We start from the raw sequence: 21,239 nt of genomic DNA on the forward strand, positions 1-21,239 counted from the left end.
ACTGTTCAAGCCTCAAAAGATGTTCCTCTACTTTCCCTCACATCCCTGAAACTGAACACATTCTAACTGTGACTTTTTAGCCCCTTTAGTTTGAGATGAACTGTTTCTTTTCGGTGGCACTTGGTTTGCTGGTTTAAAGAGTGTGAGAAACTCACCGTGATTGAAGGTAGAGAGGAAACATCGTGGCCTCTGTGAGTGTCAGAGTTGTGTGGAGTGGGACAGACAGCAACGCCAGAGAGATCACGTTATGAAGCATCTGATTCTAGTGGCTAACCATGCGCTACCGGTTAGCCCTAATTTAATTATAAACCGACACAAGGAGGGGAAAAGAGAGCTTTTTCGTTTTTCTGTGAGTCTCCCAAACAAAATGTACATTGACGTCTCCCACTATGCTTCTGAGGAAGAAGGCATCCAAGGAGGCAGACTAACTGAACTTTTATGAACTTCTGATTCGGGCCACATGGAGTCAAATAGGAATTAAGGGCTGAGTCGGGCCCAAGGAACAACACACACACTGTGTCCAATCCGTTTAGTGTGTTGAACCAGATAGGCTCCTGACAAGCAACCAGATCGTATCTAGAAACTATGGAATATCGTGAAACTTTACTAAATTAGGTAAGATTTTGAGACCATTATATAAATATGGGAACTATCATGGGAACTACCTATCTAAAACTGGTCAAATAAATGTCACTCAGTTGGAACGAGTTCACCAGCAGTAAAGTCCAGACAATGTAACCCCTGTAACAACTGAACCCTGAATGGTCTTGAACGGTTGGGGTCACAGATAGCAGAGTTAATTATGGTTGTTAAAATACCTTCACCGAAGTTTCACAGTGGTGTTTTCTAAATGATAGACAGAAAAAAATTGTTTTTGCTGGTATATACAACACACACAATCTATAACTAGCAGATTTCAGAGTGCATGTAGCCTACTGTATGTGTGTGTGTGCGTGTGCGCGCGCTTATGTCCGTGTGTTTTAGCTCTACTTGAAACTTGGAACTCGAATCCTAAATATCTGAGCACCTCAGTCGATACTGTATCATTTACAGATCTTAAATATGTATTTTCCATATACAGCTATTAATTTACTATTTTACTTTTTATTTTTTCCTTTTTAAACCTGTGGCGCCCTGAGATTGCCTCGACAGTGTATTATTGTTAGTGTTCATATTATTAACAGTTCTGAACGTTGTGCTGTTGAACCTGCCCTTAGTAACCAGCTCATGACGCTAGTATTCTGTAACCAAGGTACATTCTCCAAACAGAGAGGGCTAGCTAGTAAATGACCAGATTATCTTCTCAGATATAACACAATTTCCACGCGAATCGAACTGAACTACATAAAAAAAGGCTCTGGGCTGAGTTTTTTTTGTGTAACCTTTGCTTCCTAGCGTGCATTGTTACTCTAAAGATACCGGTTTAAAAAGTCGCAATTGGTGTTTTAGTTGATCCTTCTACGTTAGCCACAATGGTGAGTACAGTAGCTAGCATGCTAACATAAGCTAGCTAGTCAGACATCGTTGGCCAACCAGCCGTACGTGAAGCGTGCTTCTAATACCTTAGCAAGAAGCCCACCTATAGCTTATAAACATGTATTATATTGAATGTGAATGTAGCTACAATAGCTGATGTTAGGTTGCTAAATCTGAAACTGCAAGCTAGGTTAACAGTTTCTGTAGCTCTGCTAGGCTCATAACACCAATAAGATGGTCTTAGACCCCTGCCTTGGTTTTTGTGACAAACCATCCAGCTATAAACACGAGACAAATTTATATGTGGTGAAAGTTTTGGTGATCATTTGGCACTCATGAAACCCGAACTTTAATTTCTCTTTCTCTCTCTCCAAGGCTGAGTTTGGTTTCAATGAACACCATCAGAATGAAACCATCAACTACATGCGCTTTGCACGCTCTAAGAGGGTCCTGAGACTTAAGACTATTGACACCTGCTTTGAAGATCTCAAGGACAGCCGGTGTGTTTTCCTTAAATGTTTTCCTTGACTATGGTTTAATGTGTCATTTGTTTGTGTGTCCATCTATGTTTGTCTGTGTGCTTGCATTTGTGTTTTAATGTGTGTTTTCAGGCTGATCGAAGGGATGGGAGTGTATGTACAAATGAGCCGATATGAGTAAAACATTTATCAAAATAAAATGGTGTGTTTGGCCAGACTGGTAGAGGAGACGTTCACGGTGGATGAGGTGCGGGACATGCTGGACGGGCTGCAGGCGGTGGTGCGTGGGGAGGTGGAGACGGAGCTCATCGACACGGCCCACACCAACGTGCTCCTCCTCAGACAGCTCTTCTCCCAGGCTGAGAAGTTCTACCTGCGTCTGCAGGCCGACATCTCAGAGCTGGAGAACAGGTGAGAGGTAGTCTGGAGGAGCAGTGGCGGATCTAGAGATTTGCATTCGGGGTGGCAATGGGGTGGCAGAAGGAAGTTGTTGGGTGGCCTCCTGGAGGCGAATCAAAACCCAAAGTAGGGGGGGGGGGGTACGGTACTCCCTATGGTAAATGATTAGGCTATAACATTGTAGTTTGAATTAAACAATAACATTAATATTATTTATTGAAATGTTCTGTAATATACAAATAATATTTTTCCATGGGAAGATTGGGGTGGCAATATTTTTTATTGGGGTGGCAGCGGCCACCCCTTGCCACCAGTATTTATCTGTGCGGGGTTGGTCTTTTATGGCACACTTAGTTTTAATTTTTTTATTTAGGTTGGACTGAAATTCGTTGTTTTTCACATTGTTTGTTGGAATAGTTATTCGAAAAAGATTCATGGGAACATGTCATAATACAGTTCAACAGTTCAAGGGTCAGGAGTGTCACACACATGCTCAGGTAGGAAGAATGTCATTGCTGTGACCACACTTAGCTTCTGGAAGGAGTGCCTCATATGTTCATGTTTACACAGTCGGGCACCTCCCAAATTGTAGCATCTTCTTCAGGGCTCTTCATGTGAACGGCACACTGCTTCACCTATGTGGTTAAGGCACTCACAGTGAAAGGCAGCCAGCTTAGGAACCACAGCTGTGTGACCTGTTGTGGTTACCGTTTTCTAGTTCGTATTCTGTTACTTTTATGTTTCTTTTGTGATCTTTACTGCATGTTTTCTGCCAGCACTTGTAATAAGAGAAACGTGTCAAGCGAGTAGGCAAGGAGTGCAAACAGGAGAAGAAAGTAGTAACTGAGAAACTTAAAAAAAGTGAAAGAAGACGGGCTTCTTGCAGTCAAGGTAACCAGGCCTGGCTGCCAAGAATGTGTAAATGGCAAGTCTGGACACAAATCCATATGACAATGTTATACACCTTGAAGTAGGTACTACATCACTATGTGTGTGGTTGTCAGACATCGTTTTGTTTTTAACCCCATTTGCAATGGGCAATCAATAGTGAAACCTTGGTAATAAGCAGTTACTAAGCATCCTTAACTTTGAGGGGTATTTGCTGTGTTTTAGGACTTACAGTATACTGTCTAATATAAGGGGCTATCAGGGTTCTCTGTATTCATGATGCAGGTGGGCCCTGCTCACCCCCTCCCTGTCTCTGAGGGCAGATCCTGACTTGGTACAAAGCCACAGAAGCATTGCTCTGGAAGATTTATAGTGTGATTTAGTGAACCTGACCAGCCTGGAGAGCATTTCATTGGCTGTGGGTGAGTGTGTCTCTTGAGGAGGAGGTAGGTACAGAGTAAAAAGTTGTAGCTTTTTGATGTTGAAAAGCTTTTAGTCCTTGAACAGCGTGGTGATGTGATTACAGGGGGTACATCAACATGGAGAAAAGTCACGAGGAGATGCTTTGTAACTTGGCCTTTGATTTGCCTCTGCCTGAATAGAGCTGCCTAAAAGGACCTGACACTAGTGTTTCTCAACTCTGGTTTAAGATGTTTGTTTGCTCCTTGGAACACAACTGATTCAAATGAATAGGTCATTATCTCTGCAGAAGCTGTGGTTCATTTTGTACCAGTGCATTGCCATGGTAACCCAGGCTGCACACCTAACCTTCTCCGGAGGTTATGTTTGAGATAAGAGATCAACACATATAAAAGCACGACTGACAAATCAATTCTCTTGGAAAATGGCATCACCATTCCTAGAGGAAGATCCTGTGAAAGTAAATCCTTCTGTCAAATTCAGTAATTACTGTGTTCAGTAAATCCATTGAACATTGAGTTATGGCGCTTTTTGCTTGCAGCTGTGTGTGACAGGAGCGGTGGAGGGGGTTGCATTCACTGTAAGACATCATCTAGTGAACTGGTGACCCTGAGGAAAGTCAAAGCACCAAACAGGCAAACCCAGGCGTGTTGTAGATGGTGTTGTTTCATGTTTTTGTGCAGTGAGACAAACAGGCCTGTTGGAAGTGTGAGATGCGTAGGACTTTAGTGACTGTCAGTAAGGCGTAGATACACCCCTCACCACAGGTCTACGTGCATTTATCTGCCTTTTCCAACCACATTGAAGTAAACTGACAGTTGTGTTCACCTCAAACACATCATGTGTTGAGTTTTAAGCATTTGTTTTCTAGGACAATGGGTGTAAATATTTTTATTTGTTTAAAGAATGGATGTTTTTTGTTGGATGTTTTGCACCGGCTTGCTAAATTCACACCTCATAAATGTTGACCAACACGGCAAAGTCACGTACACTGACTTTCCCATGAAACGCTTTATTCAATTATTTTGATGAAGTGGTTCAAATGTATTAATAGTCTTGGTTGCAGTATGTAGTGTACTTTTATTTATAAATTTTTTGTGATCTGTGTTTCTTGTGTCTATTCCTGTCTGTAGAGAACTGTTAGAACAAGTGGCTGAGTTTGAGAAGACAGATTTTAAAAGCACTAATAAGGTGAGTCTATTATAACATCAGAATAACTTTTGTTGGAGTTATTACACATATTATCCAAACACTTTGGATAATATTTCAATTCAGTGAAATCCTGTTCGTATCACAAGATCTTAGACCCCTTTCACAACAACAGTCCAAGTAGTCAAGTAAACAGTCATGCATGCATTGTAACAACAGTGATGCCGTGCATGGAAACTGACCAATCAATTGGTGGTTTAAGTATGTCAGAATGAGGTGTTGGAAAGTAGGGATTTTGTAATGTCACACCTAGCCAGAGGCAACAGCCTTCTCTAGAACATCAAGTGGTAGTGTTTGAGGTGGGGAGTCAGATGGCTGAGTGGTTAGGGAAGCGGGCTAGTAATCAGAAGGTTGCTAGTTCGATTCCCGGCTATGCCAACCAAATGACGTTGTGTCCTTGGGCAAGGCACTTCACCCTACTTGCCTCAGGGAGAATGTCCCTGTACTTACTGTAAGTCGCTCTGGATAAGAGCGTCTGCTAAATGGCTAAATGTAAATGTAATGTAGGTGAACCCCCCCCCTCTCTCCTCCTCCTCAACCACAAGGACATATACACTGTGAGGAGGGCCAATAATAAAATGTTCCACAGCAGAAGAAGTACTGTTGTTTTTCACACATGGTGCTTGTCACGCACAGTGCCCTTTCGTCACCTCTGGTCCTGTCGTTCTAGTTTTTGGAAGGCATGGCCTACATATACCAGAACAGTTTGGGGCGTCTAGCTGCCTTCTTTATTGTGTCTTTGTTGTGTTCTCCTGAATTAATTTTCTTAGTTTAGGTTATTCTCAGTGATTCGGTGAATTATTCAATATCATAACAAATTTAAATTCTTACTTTATCATATATATTGTTGATAAGTATAGTAACTCATATAGATTAGGATGAATAGTATTTATCAAAGGTTTAGATTATTTATTATAGGTTTAGATAGGCCGCTAGGAATCGTCAAGAGGTGCAGGACTAAAGAATTCCAATGTACCTGTACTTGCTACAAATGGCAAATAAACTTGAAACTTGAATCTTAGGTCAACCAGGAGATCAGCAAGCCTAAGCTAGCACCCCTAAATGAGGGAGGGGTGTCGGAGCTCCTGAACAAGGTATGGATCTCATCCTCAAGCCTGGGATTACCAGGGATTAGTGCTGTTATATTAAAAGCATCCTTCTGAACCTGTTATTTATGAATTGATTGGGGGCCAGGAGATATCCAGACTGCAGGAGGAGAACGAAAAGCTGAAAGGCAGACTCCGGACGCTGGAATCTCAGGTATCACCGACATCGTAAGATGTCTTGAACATCATGTCTCGCCAGGCCACAGACAGTTCTACCCTTGATACATGAATTGGGTGGTTTAATGATAAATGAAGGAAAACTGTCATTGTTTTGTCAGGCCATGAGTGCTATGGATGAGAAGAGCCAGGCTGAGCGAGCTCTGAAAGATCTGCAGAAGATCCAAGGGGAACAGCAGGTAGAGTATTAACACAGTACCTAGTACTCATACAAATACTTTTTGTACGGCCAGTAAACCAGGGACAAATCCACATGAGCTGCTGCTGTGAATGTGTGGACCTGAGTTCTCCGACCCAGGTAGAGATGGAAACAAGGTCTCCAGTCATGGGGTACTAGTCGATCTTGGTATTAGACACAAGGATGTGAGTATGACTTGAGTAGAAAGGGTGGATGAGTGGAGGGTTAGATAGAGGGGGGGGGGGCTTATACCATATCTCTGTTTGATAGTCCTTCAGTTTTTTGGTTTGGCTTACATCTATGCTGGAATCCTGTTTTGTAGATAAGTAATCTAGCGCTTCTTCAAATATTCTCCTGCATTTGGCTCTTTCTTGCTTGTCAACTGTTATTTGATTTCATTTGCTCTCATGGAAATGAACTGGTATGTATCAATCTGACCTACGTGAGTGCACATTTAGAAGTGTTTGAGAGAGACATTTTGTGAGTGAAAGCTTACAATGGTGTTTGCCAGTACGTCCAGGCATGGAATTGTATGTCTCTGTATGTGTGTATTTGTCTGTGTGCATGTGTGTAGTGTGTGTAGTGTGTTTTCCCCCCAACTTCACCACTGACAGTTCCCGATTGTCTCGCACAGCTGGCGTGTCGTTCCCAGGAGATCAGCAGCCTGGAAGGAACGGTGTCGGCGCTGCAGGAGGACTACCAGCGCTCCCTCCACGCCAGCGCCGCCTCCCAGAAGGACCTGCAGCAGAACCTGGTCTCTGCCAAGCACGACCTGCTCAGGGTCCAGGATCAGCTGGCTCTGGCTGAGAAGGTATCGCAGCATTCACCAGGAGCTAGGGTCTACCCAGGCTGGGTTTAACCTGTCACTGTGGGTCCTACCTGTCACAGTATCCCCTCCTCTACTGCCCTGACCCTGTGTGTGGGTGTGTGTGTGTGTCTGTGTGTGTGTGTGTGTGTCCGTGCCCAGGAGCTAGAGAAGAAGTTCCAACAGACTGCAGCCTACCGCAACATGAAGGAAATACTCACCAAGAAGAACGAGCAGATCAAGGATATCAGGAAACGACTGCAGAGGTCAGTGAGGGAGCCTCCACACTTCCACACACACTCTGCTCTCTGAAAGAAAGCACTGTGTAGAAATCTACCTTCACATGAATGGCAATTGTCAAAAGAAAGTTTTTGAATTTGTTTACTTCAGATATGAGTCAGATGAATGAGCCTCACCCAGTACAGATGAACGTGACCCAGCAGACCAGGACGACAAATGGACCTATCAGAAGAGAGTGTGGAGGAGAGACCGAACAAATCATTTATCTTACGGCTGCACTTGTAGAACGAGAGACGCTTCCCCCCAGAATTCTATCATCCAGCTTCTCCAACATCTTTTCTAGTCATTGACTTTAGTAGAGGAATGTGAGTATGGTCGTGGCATTTGGTGGATGGAGATTGTGGGCCTAGCAGATGTTTCTAGTTTCTGGAAGTTTCTGATTGTTCTGCTACCATGGTGTGGCCTCCCGTAAAGTTGCAGTTGTAGCTTGTGTATGTTTTATTCAATCAGTTTCTTAGTCAGCTAGCGTCCTATGCAAGTACTGTCACACCCCCTGTCAAAGTTGGCCTTCTCATGATTTTGGTGTTGAGTAAAGATGCTGGATACCTTGAGGCCTGCAGTCAAACCTCTCTCTCTCTCTCTCTCTCTCTCATCAAACTGATACATAGTTCTATGGCACCACATAGATGAACCTGTCTTCTTTATGCACTAGTGTGTCTGCTATGTTCACCAGTCAGACAACAACTGCTTTATTCAGAATGACGAACCCTACAAAAGCTTGTGTGATAGAGGTAGGGATTAGCCTAATGGACCAAGGTACTTTACATTTCAGTTACGCTAGCGAGTTAGTTTTCTTTGAGACCTTTCCTTGATACCTTGGAGGAACGTCTGGGGAAATGTGGTGCAGTCACAATGTAATTTATGACACGTGCTTTAATTTCTTACCGTTTATATCTTCTGTTACTGCTTAATGATGTGTATGCTGTGTGAGTAGGGAGTATTTTTATGGGAACACCAAACTGTGTATTTTTTCTTAAATGCTGACAGTAATGAAAGTGAATGAAAAGCTATATAACTCTGCCTCTGATGTAATGCTCTTGTAGAGTATTATGCATCTATTGTTCTGTTAGACATGCATATGTGTGTATTGTGCAAAGTGGGAACTAAATTAAAAAAACGGTTGCCAAAAACGAGGATGGCTTCATTTACATTTGCTTTGATAAGCTCTGCTTTACGTGATTCCTTTGCAGCCATACAGTACTAATCTAAAACGATACCATTCATAGTGAACAGTGATTTGAGATAAACGGACTACTACAAGTAGTTATACTAGTACTGATTCATGGGATTAAATAATCCATACATTTAGTATGGATTTAGTATGGAGTCTACATATGATCCTTACAATTATGAAGCATAGATATTATTTTACAGTTAAGGAATCCTCCATGCATCCTTCACCAGAACATCAAATAGAAGCATGTAAGGTGTCCTCCAGCTGCACAGAGACAGTGTGTTCAGGGTGTGTCTTCACCAGCACCTGCTCACAGCAGACAGGTCTGCCCATGCCTCCTCAGCACAGGGCAGCCGGCTGAGGAACCTCCCCCAGAGGCTTTCAAGATCAGGCAGGGCCTCCTTCCCATCATCACAGTTAACGTGGACACCGTGTTCCACACTGCAGAGGTAGAAGATTGAAGCAACTATAGGAACAATCCTAAGCTACAGAACAGCCTCAAGGTGACTGCTTATGTGACATATTTATAGATTTCTGTGATTTTCTGATGGTTGGATGTGCCTTGGGATCTCCATCTAGGCTAGGTGTGTTTGGGCGTGTCTGTCTCCTGATCTCTCTATATAAACCTTCTGTGTTCATCCACACCCCACTAGCTTCCTGAAGCACATCTCTGCCTGCTCCAGCTATCATGGCTCTCTCTTTGTCATCTTCCAGGCTGTCCGGGTCTGGTGGTTTGGGCTTCTCCAGCCTGGGTGGGGCTGGTGGTGGTGCTGGAGGGATGGCCCTTGCTCTCCGTTCTGGGATTGGCTTAGGCATGGGGATGGGGCTAGGTGGTGGTCTTGGTCTAGGGGGTGGTGGAGGAGGCTATGGGCTGGGACTGGGTGGAGGGCTGGGTCTAGGGGGTGGTGGAGGAGGCTATGGGCTGGGACTGGGTGGAGGTCTGGGTCTAGGGGGTGGTGGAGGAGGCTATGGGCTGGGACTGGGTGGAGGGCTGGGTCTAGGGGGTGGTGGAGGAGGCTTTGGGCTGGGTGGAGGTGGAGGAGGTGACGGGGCATTGATGGCCAGCTCTGCTTTTTCCATGGGACGTAGCATGGCCGCCGGGGGGATGAGCGCAGGGGCTTCCCTGCTTGCGGCTAGCTCCGCCCAGGCTGGTGGGCTCGTCTTGGCCCCGGTCCTCACCCGCGCCGCGGAGAAACACACGCTCTCTGGCCTCAACGAGCGCTTCGCAGGCTACATCACCAAGGTGAGGCAGCTCCATCAGGAGAACGCCGCTCTAGAGGCCCAGCTGGCCCAGCTCACCGGCGGGGCGGACGTGGCACATGAGGGCTCGGGGATGGTCACCACGGCGGGGTACGAGAGCCAGCTGGTGGAGTACAGGGGGAAGCTGGAGAGCCTGACCTTGGACACCGTCAGGCTGGAGATTGTACTAGACGGCATCCGGGGAACAGCCCACGAACTGAAGGCCAAGTAAGGGACACTTCATGAAAATACATACCTTACTCTGAGAGAGAACAGTTAACATACCAAATGTAACTGAGGCTTAAAGGACTGTATCTGTTCTTACATCAAATATATATATTTGATATAGGAAGCTTCTTAGAAATAGAGCTACTGTGGATTTACTGTGCATATTTTTCTACATTTATGTGAAATGTAAATGATATATTTTGGCTTCTGTTTTCTTGTCTTGCAGATATGATTTTGAGCAGGGTGTGAGGTTTCAGCTTGAAGCAGATATTGCATCAATGAAAAGGGTAGGCAACGTTTAATGTGGTCATGAAAATATGACACAACAGGAGAATTGTCTAACATGAACAGTGACTGATCAACAGTCAGTGCTTATTGTAGGTGTAGTTGTACATGTAATTGTTGAAAATGTGTCTGCTTTTAGGACATTGATATGGCCTCTGACGTAAGTGTTGAACTGCATGCCAAACACTCCAGCTTGAAAGAAGATCTAGACTTTGTCACCAAGACTCAGGATGAGGTAATATCACTGTGGCTATAGCTTACACAGAACACAACCCCACCCAACACACCACAACAACAAAAACAAAACAAAAACATTAAACACTCCAAGAACGAAACACAACAGAAGCCTTCCACCCCCAACCCCCCCAACAGCAAACAACTCACCACAACACAATACAACACCCCCCTCGACCCGCCCCACAACACAACACTTGAGTAACCACACGAAAAGAAGGCAGAACAGGACATTTCTGGTTCTGTGGTCAGGAGTTGTTCAGCCTGCAGTCCAAGCTGGGAGCCTCGTCCACGGACACGTCAGTCTCCATGATCCAGGTGGACACGAACAAGTCCTTCGACGTGGCGGCCGCCCTCAACAAGATGAGGATGGAGCACGAGGACTGTGTGAGACAACACAGAGAGGAAGCTGACGCGTACTACAAACTCAAGGTACAGCTCATCCGACACTCTTCACCTGCGTTTCTTGTCTTGTGAATTAAGTTTGGAATATCAGTAAACAATAGTGTCTATGGAAATAGATATTGTAGTGTTTTATAATTCAAACACATTGTTTATAGTTCTCCAGTTCCGTGGTAGACATTGATGTGTGTGTCCAGCAGGGGGCACTTGACATGATGACATAATGTACATCAATGGCCTTATGGTTTGAGACAATATTTAGTTGATAAGAATTGTAGGTGTTATAACACCAAGTCTTTAACTATGACCTACATGGTAATTATAAAACAGGTTAGTTTAAAAGAGACTCTTTCAATGCAACTCAATGCAATTGTGTCTATTGTACAAACAAACCATGTTCGTTAGAGTTAAATGTGCATCTGACCTGGGATCCAAATACTTTCATTCACTGTTAGCTTGCATCTTCCTCGAGTGTGGGGGTGCACTTGATTTGCATTTTTTGAGCAGGCCACCTGCTTCATCAAACCAGAGAAGAGCGCCCACGCAGAGAAAATTAAACTCAGATCGTTTGCAGAACTGAACAAAGTTATAGGTTGCAGACCTGAAAAAAGTTCAATGTAGCAGGCCAGTGGTGGCTAGTCAACCATAATGTACCTTTTTCCTGTTATGAGTGTAACTTTCCCAGCCACAGTGTGTACTGTGGGTGGGTGTAATGTGGGCTACAGCGATGTTCATGCTATATGCACTCAGCTTTCTATTGGTGGAGATGGACGCACACATGCGTTCACTTTCCCATGATGCAAAACCATGCATTTTATGCTCTCCCACGCAACACCGTTTGTCAAAGCGACTGCGAAAACTAAACTTGACACCTCTTCTCTTCTCCACTTTTCTCTTCACCTCTCCTTTCCTCTCTTCCTCTCCCTTCTCCACTCTCTCCTCTCCTCCCCAGATGGATGAGGTACAGGCTGCCACCGCCAGCAGCTCCCAGGCCCTGTCGGCCTCCAAGGCAGAGATCTCCTCCAGCAGGAAGGAGCTGCAGGCCCTCAGCCTGGAGCTACAGAGCTTTGTCAATGTTGTGAGTGTGTGTATGTGTGTGTGTCTGTCTGTTTGTGTGTGTGCATGTGTCAAGGAGGCTTGAGTGTGTGAATATAAGAAAACAGAATAATACACAAAAAATAACCTTCAAAAGACTTTGAAGGTAGAAAAGTCTTTGTAGCATAACATTATTTTCCTTTCTTAGACATTGTTATTGTAACAGTTCCAGGATGTTACCGATTATCGTGAAATAAATCACTGCGAGACGACAGACACAGAGGAAGTGGTTGAGCAGTTGTGTTCGTGCCAAAGTCCCCAGTGCATCGAGGGCACAAGAGCAGCCGTGCTTTCCCAGAAGCTACAAAGGAGCCTGCTAATACAAATCACAAGGGACCAATCACAGCAGCTTCCTCTGTCTGTCTGCTCTGGGCTTGGACACCAAGGGGGTTTCTCTCAGAGCAGTCAACTGTTTGGTGTTTTTCTGTAGAAGTTGGAATTATTGTAAAACAGAAACAGTTTTGGAATCCTCACTTTTATCACTCACAACCCCCCCCCACCCCTCCAGAGCTTGACCCTGGAGCGCAGCCTGGCTGAGGCCCATGCCCATGCCTCGGGGGGCGTGTCTGAGTACCAGGCTCAGATCGCCAGCTTGGAGGCTGCCATCGAGGTTGCCAAAGGTGACCTGCACAAGCAGATCCTTGGTTACCAGGAGCTGCTGGACGTCAAGCTGGCGCTGGACGCAGAGATCTCCACCTACAGGACATTGATGGATGGAGGCGACATCAGGTCAAGAGGCCAAACACATTATCTTCTCAGTAGCCTGTATTTGTTTTCAGGGTGCAGTTTTTGATCCTTCCCATCTGTGTTCACCTCTGCAGCTTCCCCGTCCAGAACTTTAGCTCCTCCTCCGTCTTCCTGTCCAGCTCACCTGGCCCCTCCTCCCACTTCAAATCCCCTCCCCCTTCCGTCAGAAGCCCCTCCCCCGCCATCACGGCCAAGGCAGAGGAGAAGTAAGGCTGACAAAAGTCAGGTGCCTTCCTCCCACCTGCCAGGGTGCTGAATAAGGAGAAACAGGGGTATTGGTTTGGGGGAGAGAGAGCAACATAATGTTTAGGCTTACAAAGAACCCCACTGATCATCTGTCTAAGAGGGCCTTGGAGATAAATTTCATGAGCGTTTCACATCTCCAGGTGGCACCTCTGCTTGTCCGCTTATTAAATCTCTGTCTGTTTACTCACCTGTTTGTGTGTTTCCCCCAGTGTGTCTGCGAGCATGTCCTTCTCAGAGACCTCCTACACATACACAGGTGAGGGAAAGAGCGCCCACCTGCCTGTAGCCAGACCCTGGTGCCCCTCACTAGCACCGCAGTTCACACAGGTGCAGGTGTGATGGATATATCTGACCTAGTACATAGAAACCAATGTTCCAGCCTTTGTAAGAACCAAACTGAATGCAAAAAACACAAATTGCTCTGTGTGTAACCCGTGTTGACTATAAGGTCAACACTCCTCACTCCTGGGTACAAATACCACCCATCCACGCCATTAAAAAGTTGGTCGTTGCGTGAGTACGTCAGGAGTATCCTGAGTTCAAACCCCAGTGTGGGTAAGAGAAGCAGGAAATGTGTACTGATTAGCAACGTGATGACGCCTGTGACACATGTCATTTGCTCAGGTCAGCTCATGTCACTGATACCGATGTGATAGTGAAGACGTATCAGATAATACCCAATTGCTCTGAAAGTGACAAGTCAATGGAAGGAATAGTTAAGATGAGTTCCAGACAAGTTCAAGACAAAATCTATGTATTTATTACACATATGTGAGGTGCAGGTGTCTGTTACACTCAAGTTGAGTATCACAGAAGACTGGCCAATGAATACAGGAAATCAAGAGAGTATATGGTATCACAATATGGGAGGATACAAAATGATTAACATAGCCTTTGCAGGCACTGAAAAAGGACACTGTATGCTAGATAGCTTTTGTTTAGGTCTTTAGATAGGGCTCGTAGAAATGGCCTTGTCATTCCTTCTATTTTCCTCATTCAAAGTTGCATGGCATGATACACTTTGGAAATATTGTGACCACTGACTTCCATTAGTGACACAGGCCTTTCATAGTCACACCTTACAAAGACCCAACTTATGGCTATGCAGGGATACTAAAACAGAATAATATCAATTTACAAGAAACATAATTAATATATAGGCATATTTCTCTCCTGGACTGGCCAAGGGTTATGTGCTCATGAGCTTAATATTGCAATGTATAGATCAAATATTATTTATTATATTCAGAACACAGTATAGAAATAATAAAGTAATCATTTCCTTTAATTGTTGTTAACTGATCAGTGGTTTAAGGACAGATCTCTTCAATAGTAGCAAGCCACTGTTTGGCAGTTTTAACCCAATTTATTCTTGTGTATTGCCTCTTCACCGCAGAAATGTCGACAGTTTGGACAGCAGTTTGTGGCCAAATGATGTCTCTGTGTGCGTATTGTAAACTGCTAGCTGTAAATAAATGTTAACTGTGGTTGATCACAATCTCTGTCTTTCACCTTTCTCTGAATCTCTGTGCAGTGATGGAGGAGGTCATTGAGTCAGAGACTAAAGACGTTGTCACAGGTGAGTCAGGAACCATACTCTCCCTCTATTTCTCTTTCCTCCTCTCTCCCTCTTTCTATCTTTTGCACCCTCTATCGCTCTCTGTATCTCTCTCTCTGGCGACTCTAGCTGCTGATTGTAGATATCGACTGGGACAAGAGTCATGTTGTGGGGCTGTGAGGGTTTTCCTTGGTGTCACAGGGATTTCAGTGAGTTTTCTTCCACAGAACAAACTTACTTTCAACCACAGATGCTCTGAGTAAGTACAGAGGGATTAATCTGTTCTTTCTCTTTCAACCCCCCCTTTCTCTTTCTTTTTCGAACTTGTTTTCTCTTTCCATCTCATCATATTTCTCTCTCTCTTTCACTCTCTCTCTCCACTCCCTTATTTCTTATTGTATCCAATCCACCTATCCGTCTCTCTTTCTTTATATCTAATCTCTCTCGCTCTGTCTCTCTTCCCTCTCTCCAGATGCCAGATCTGAGACTACAACGATGACGTCTGATGCAGAATCTGAGTCTTAGCGGTCAGAGCTCCACACTCCAACCGTGTAGGATTTCACCTCCTGCTAATAAACACGCCTGCATCTAATCAAACCTTTCACTGTTGTCTCCTGGTTCAACTGAAACAGATAACACTCCTTACAACCAGTCTACATAACATAAAGGCCTTTTGCTCTGTGAGAATTGTGAAGAGTAAGGGGAAGGGTGTAGTGTAGAGTCTTTTGATGGAGGACACCACTAAGATAAACGTACTGGAGAGTCTGTGTAAGTGTCTGAGTGCAGTAGGTACACACTTTTATATCGCACGCAACAGGCATCAATAACACCTTGGTGCTGCATTGTGTCAGTTGGTACGGGGGCAACCAAAACCTCTGAGGTCTCTCACTTTCTTAAAGAGTGTGTTTCCAGAAGCACATTGAGACCCATCAGCAAGACACAGCTGTTTAACTCCCACTCTCTGTGGTCCAAACTGAGAATCACAAAATCTGCGAGTGTGAGAACCGAGGCCCCGGAGCCTCCTGTTTCTCACCTATTACTGAAACTGTCAAATCAGTCCGGCAGGTGAAACTATTAGCAGGATGGTGCTGAAAGACTAGGTCTGTGATGTGAGCTGTGTTTGAAGAAGGGCCAAAAGCACCATACAGGAGATGAGAGAGGAGGCTCTTCCTAACACCCACACAGTCACAGAAAACAACACGTACTGTACCACCATGAATGAACATCCCTCATTCTCAGGTTGACATAATCACAGACCCACTTGGGGTTTAGAAACTGAAAAAGTTCCCAAACATGGCAGCAGTAAATTACTTGCTAAATGCAATGATGTTTCATATGAGTCACTTTTGAGCTTTCCCTTTAATTTGCTCTCACATTTCCCTCTTATTCTTTGATTTTATTATACAACTATACTGTAACAGCGACAAGCATGACCCTATGGTTTCTTAAGGTATCCATGATGCTGGCATCAAGTCCACAGTTTGAAGACTATCCATGACAAGTGATATTTTATATTTTATAAAACTAATAAAAAGTCGCTAAAAAGCAGCACTTCATCCCAGGGCAGAGCATGCCACCCAGCAGCAACCTGCCCTGCTCACAGAGGTTCTGCCTTACCACCACCACCATGGGTATCGGTTTCAGGCATCAGCCATACCTGGCACTAAACACAACCAACCCCCCCACCCCACCGAACACCCACCTGAGCACACAGTGTTTATCACTAATGGTGCGTGACATGGAGAAGCTCTCTGGCTGTCTGTGGAGGAATGTGGGAGTATTATCTCAGCTGCTGGAGACACAGCTGTCTCCATTACACCACTCACCCTGCACAAACCTGCTCTGTCTGCCAGCACAATCTCACTAGATGTTCATCTCTGAGAAGCCTTCTTACTGTAGCACCAAATTGTCGCTAATACAAACAACAACAAAACAGAAGTGAGAGTCACCATAGACAGATATTTTGGTCGAACAGACTTCCACCAAGAACAAGGATAGTATCATATCGGTGTTTACTACAAGTAGCCTGCTTCTATGTGAAAAAAACATGCCAGACCACAGCAGACAATGCAGAGCACGTGATGCTGTGGTTAAGTTTGAACTATAAAAGCTGTAGAAGATGAGCCAGGTAGTGATATGAGACAGAGACAGAGACTTCACACTGAGGAAAAAACACACTCAACACTGACACATATTGCCTATTGTCTGACCATAGGCTGGGTAAGACTGCATTTTTCTCTATATCTGCTTTTTTTTTTGCAAATTATGTTTCATCAAAATATGACACATTTTATGTTGCCACTCTGTTGTAAATTACACTTATCATTGAGTGTGGTTTATCAAGAAGTAAAACAAATCCTCAAACCACAAAACATGTATCAAGTGTAAGTTGATTTAAGTATAAATTACACCTACAGGTAAAATGGCAGAATTTATTGAATACACAACAGAAGACCCAACAACCGATGAATTTGTGAGTACAATGCTGTTAAAACTAAAACATTGTATGTCTGAAGATTAAACTAAATATTTTGAATCTGACTATGATCTAATGTATTTGACTGTCTCTGTCTACGGCAACACCAGATAAACTTTGTTCTCTTTGTTATTTGGTACTATTGCTTTCACAAACTCTTCTCCACTGTCAGCCTTGGCATTTTGCACCTCATCCAGTTAATTAGGCATTGTAGTCGTGGCAGAGTGCCTCACCTGGGTAATGCGGTTCTCAGACCACTCCATGTACGGAACGTCTGGTGAGTTCTTGGTCACATTGCCACACTTCAAAAGAGTGGAAGTTTCACAGTAGATCCCAGCTTCATCTGGTGGGTGTTTACAGTCTAGTTGCAGGAGCACGGGGTTGTGTTTAGGTAGCGCTCTGGCTGCTTGGTGAAACAGTGCAGAGGAGGCAACATGAAGAAACACAGCAGTGATTACATTAATGTGATCGCGACTGAACATTGGAACCACAAATCATATACCAGGCTTTGTGCAGAAAGTAATACAGTAGTACAGTGTACTACAGTTCAACAATTGCATCTCAATAACTGAAATTGCTTACATTAATATTGTTATTAATACTACAAATTCACATATTAATATTAGCATTGTCAATATACTAAGATGGCAATTGAATAGCGAGAATCACAGACTACTGGCTCTGCATATGCAAATAAGCATTTAGCAGGATGCACATTTGGATTGGAGCCACACTGTAACATGTTTAGCAGAGCTTACATCTCCGTAGAAAACCATAGCAACAGCAAAGGTCACAAGAGGCAACAGCAGCAAGATTTCCACTGAGCGCGGAAAGAAATCTACTGTTATCTCGCCCCCCCCTCTTTAACTTTATCTCTCACACATCTTTGTTACCTTTGACAGTTTGGGTATCATTGACGTGCAGAGCCCCCCTCCAGTTCTCTGGAGCCCCTCGGAATCGTTACCGCCCCCCCCCCCCCCCCCCCCCCCCCCCCCCGCCACACACACACACACACCAGCCCCCCTCCATCCTGGCACGGGTAAGTACAGGAAGTGGGCACAGCGGTGTGGTTTCTCACACCTGTGCCTGAGAGGAGAAAGCCGTCTGGCTGGGCCGGAGCGTCACTGGATGCGCCTGATGATGTCAGAGAACACGGTTCTCTGTGCTTGCACAGACCCACACTGTAGACAGGAAACATCAGGGAACTGCAAAACTGTCAGAGATTCATGATCCGTTATCAGAGACAAACAGTATACAGATGGTGAGAGGCCCTTGCAGTTTTGGCATCAAGGCTCATACGAAGTAACACAGAACTCAGAACTTGTGAACTGTTACGAAGCACATGACAGCATCCACTCAAGAGAGTTGCATAAATAACTCTGTCCTGTGATTGGTTTGTGTTTGCAGGGCTCAGGGTACACTGACGACTATGACGGCAGCTCCACATCAGGGTTGTGTGAAAAGAGCGGGGTGCGGGACTTCCGTGCTCAGTACGAGCCCCCGCTCTTCTGCGTCATCTTCGTGCTGGGCGCCATGGGCAACCTGATGGTGGTGTGGATCTACACGACGGTCCGCCACCGTCTGAAGACCATGACGGACATGTACCTTCTCAACCTGGCCGTGGCCGACCTCCTGTTCCTGGGCACGCTCCCCTTCTGGGCGGCTGACGCCCTCAAGGGCTGGGAGTTTGGCCTGGGCTTCTGCAAGGTGGTGTCGGCCGTCTACAAGATCAACTTCTTCAGCAGCATGCTCCTGCTCACCTGCATCAGTGTGGACCGCTACATCTCCATCGTCCAGGTCACCAAGGCCCACAACCTGAAGGGCAAACGTCTCTTCTACAGCAAGCTGGCCTGCCTGGGCGTGTGGACCATCTCCATTCTCCTGGCCCTGCCTGAGTTCATCTTCGCCCAGGTGAAGAAGGGTCAGCAAGACCTGTCCTTCTGCACGATGGTCTACGGGGTGAACCTGCACAACCGGACCAAGATCCTGGTTCTTTCCCTGCAGATCTGCATGGGGTTCTGCCTGCCTCTCGTGGTGATGACGCTCTGCTACTCTGTCATCGTCAAGACCCTGATGCAGGCCCGCAGCTTCGAGAAGCACAAGGCCCTCCGCGTCATCTTGGCCGTCGTGGCTGTGTTTGTCCTCTCCCAGCTGCCGTACAACAGCCTGCTGGTGATCGAGGCGTCCCAGGCTGCCAACATCACCATCACCACATGCAGTCTGGTCAAGCAGTTTGACGTGGCAGGCCAGGTGGCCAAGAGCCTGGCATACACCCACGCCTGCATCAACCCCCTGCTCTACGTGTTCATCGGGGTGCGATTCCGCAGGGACCTGGTGAGCATGCTGAAGCGGTGCAGCTGTGCCCTGGGGCGTCAGGGGAGCCTCAGCAAGACCGTCCCCAAACGCCCCTCCGTCATGTCAGACACCGAGAGCACCCCCGTACTCTCCTTGTAACTGCTCCCTACCCCCCCTGCTCCATGGTCAAGGAATTTCCCTGGACTCCCCCCCCCCCCCCCCCCCCACCCATCCTGATGGAATGGCTTGCTGCCTTGTCATCTTCATGCCCCACCACTTCATAAAGATCTCATGGTTGGTCTATCTTCTGGGGGGTCATGTCCACTATCGCTTTTGTCTTAGAAAGATACAGTACAATGTGCAGCTGCTACTTCTCTGCATGCACTCCTTTAATCTTTCTGGTGTCTCACAATACTCAAGTGACAACTGTCTAGTTTTACTGAATATCATGCATATCAAGCGGACTGCCATCTAGAAACTACTACATTGTGGATCATTACATGATCAACTGGAGAATGTACCAATTTATGTTTTGACCCATGGTATGTCTGCATGCCCCCCCCCCAGACATCATCTCCACCTGCGAGTACATCCCTACTCTCCTCTACAGACTTATAGTACTTCCCACCCATTATAGCTGAAGAGCTGTCTTTGTTTCACATTGAGGTCATTCAACATTTAACACAAGTGATACACCAAAATCATTCAGTCCTTGTATAAACTGTACATTACTGTACATAGGTTGATTAGTGTAGGTTGATTCATTATTTGTGTGTTTGTGTTTTTATTGATACTATCATTGTACTCTCAGTGTTAGCTGTGTGCATTTTAGAGGCACCTGAAAAAAAATGTTGTACCAGAGAGAAAAAAAACAATAAAGAAATAAGTAAAATGTTCTCGCTTCCTGTTTTATTGGACTTTTCAAGATTGTGGTGTCTTAGTCTCTGCTTTAAGAAACACAAGGAGAACCCAGGAGTTAGCCGTTATCAGCTCAGAAGAACAAAAGAACCCAGGCAGGCCTTGTCAGTCCCCTGGAAGCAAAAACTGGGAGAAGGACATTTAGTGTGATAGATTTTACTTCTTACTTTCATAGATAAGAGAAAGCTGATGTGTGTATGGTCTAACGTACTGTCTGTGGCAGGAAACAGTTGTGAATGTGGGTTGCTTCTTCCACAAGACTTTCACTATGAGTTCAGTTTTATTAAAGTCTACTGAGAGTCTAGTTGGAATCTGAACACTATCAAGCGCTGTTGTCTCATGTTGGTCTACGTATGACTGGGCAAGTTTCAGTCTGAGTGCCACAGGATGCCCCAAGTAACTGGCATGAGAAATGTTTGTGCTGATTCATGTTTTCACGACGTTAACTCACCAAATGACACTGTGGCAGAACGAAGGAGGATGTCCTTGGATGACAGAACAAAGACACGGTTGTAGCTTTTAAAATGGCGTCTTTGTGGGAAGCCAATTGAGAACTTCATATTTAGAGAAGAGATGGATAGGCTTCATGATATAGCTACTAAATTCTATTTTGAGACATTTTCTATTGGAATTTTGTATTTTGTAAGTATTAATAACAATATTAATGTAAGCAATTTAAGTTATTGAGATGCAAAATTTGCAAACTACATTTTCATTCTGCCCCTACCACAATTAGAACAACTTTGAATTTGACAACCTGAGGTTGACTAGCGCATTCCTGTGTGTTGGTGCTGCTTTAGAAATATGATATCACTGCAGGTTTGAAAAGTTAGATAAAATGTTTAATTTTTTAGCAGGCACTCTTATCCAGAGCGACTTACAGTAAGTACAGGGACATTCCCCCG

At 45.0% G+C, this 21,239-nt stretch overlaps 3 protein-coding genes across 3 annotated transcripts; all 3 read left to right on the forward strand.

Annotated features, from left to right (window-relative positions):
* The first annotated feature begins 1,283 nt into the window (after nucleotides 1-1,283).
* On the forward strand, nucleotides 1,284-8,532 carry lztfl1 (leucine zipper transcription factor-like 1). The gene is made up of 10 exons (XM_067251951.1): nucleotides 1,284-1,475; nucleotides 1,852-1,976; nucleotides 2,172-2,366; nucleotides 4,796-4,853; nucleotides 5,894-5,965; nucleotides 6,066-6,131; nucleotides 6,256-6,333; nucleotides 6,967-7,143; nucleotides 7,300-7,403; nucleotides 7,528-8,532. Exons 1-10 carry the CDS (start codon nucleotides 1,473-1,475, stop codon nucleotides 7,544-7,546), a joined length of 897 nt encoding a protein of 298 aa, XP_067108052.1. The 5' UTR covers nucleotides 1,284-1,472; the 3' UTR covers nucleotides 7,547-8,532.
* An 893-nt stretch (nucleotides 8,533-9,425) lies between these two features.
* LOC136958004 (thread biopolymer filament subunit gamma-like) lies at nucleotides 9,426-15,227 on the forward strand. Its single transcript, XM_067252225.1, has 10 exons — nucleotides 9,426-10,078; nucleotides 10,305-10,365; nucleotides 10,503-10,598; nucleotides 10,850-11,029; nucleotides 11,952-12,077; nucleotides 12,603-12,823; nucleotides 12,916-13,047; nucleotides 13,297-13,343; nucleotides 14,622-14,666; nucleotides 15,118-15,227. The coding sequence occupies exons 1-10, from the start codon at nucleotides 9,426-9,428 to the stop codon at nucleotides 15,168-15,170; spliced, it is 1,614 nt and encodes a 537-aa protein (XP_067108326.1). The 3' UTR covers nucleotides 15,171-15,227.
* Nucleotides 15,228-16,791: 1,564 nt separating this feature from the next.
* Nucleotides 16,792-20,312, forward strand: LOC136957561 (C-C chemokine receptor type 9-like). Its single transcript, XM_067251584.1, has 3 exons — nucleotides 16,792-16,865; nucleotides 17,063-17,118; nucleotides 18,529-20,312. Exons 2-3 carry the CDS (start codon nucleotides 17,068-17,070, stop codon nucleotides 19,573-19,575), a joined length of 1,098 nt encoding a protein of 365 aa, XP_067107685.1. The 5' UTR covers nucleotides 16,792-16,865; nucleotides 17,063-17,067; the 3' UTR covers nucleotides 19,576-20,312.
* Nucleotides 20,313-21,239: the final 927 nt, after the last annotated feature.

The sequence above is a fragment of the Osmerus mordax genome, chromosome 15 (assembly GCF_038355195.1).
Source record: "Osmerus mordax isolate fOsmMor3 chromosome 15, fOsmMor3.pri, whole genome shotgun sequence".
Taxonomy (NCBI): Eukaryota; Metazoa; Chordata; class Actinopteri; order Osmeriformes; family Osmeridae; genus Osmerus; species Osmerus mordax.

Bases quoted from the DNA above. Each gene is read 5' to 3' on its own strand.
- lztfl1 (XM_067251951.1), top strand. The intron at 5,966-6,065 runs GTATGGATCTCA...ATTGGGGGCCAG, and splicing joins TGTCGGAGCTCCTGAACAAG to GAGATATCCAGACTGCAGGA. The intron at 6,334-6,966 runs GTAGAGTATTAA...TGTCTCGCACAG, and splicing joins AGATCCAAGGGGAACAGCAG to CTGGCGTGTCGTTCCCAGGA.
- LOC136958004 (XM_067252225.1), top strand. From the start codon at position 9,426: ATGGGGATGGGGCTAGGTGGTGGTCTTGGTCTAGGGGGTGGTGGAGGA. The intron at 12,824-12,915 runs GTCAAGAGGCCA...TCACCTCTGCAG, and splicing joins ATGGATGGAGGCGACATCAG to CTTCCCCGTCCAGAACTTTA. The intron at 13,344-14,621 runs GTGAGGGAAAGA...ATCTCTGTGCAG, and splicing joins GACCTCCTACACATACACAG to TGATGGAGGAGGTCATTGAG.
- LOC136957561 (XM_067251584.1), top strand. From the start codon at position 17,068: ATGGCAGAATTTATTGAATACACAACAGAAGACCCAACAACCGATGAA. The intron at 17,119-18,528 runs GTGAGTACAATG...TTGTGTTTGCAG, and splicing joins ACCCAACAACCGATGAATTT to GGCTCAGGGTACACTGACGA.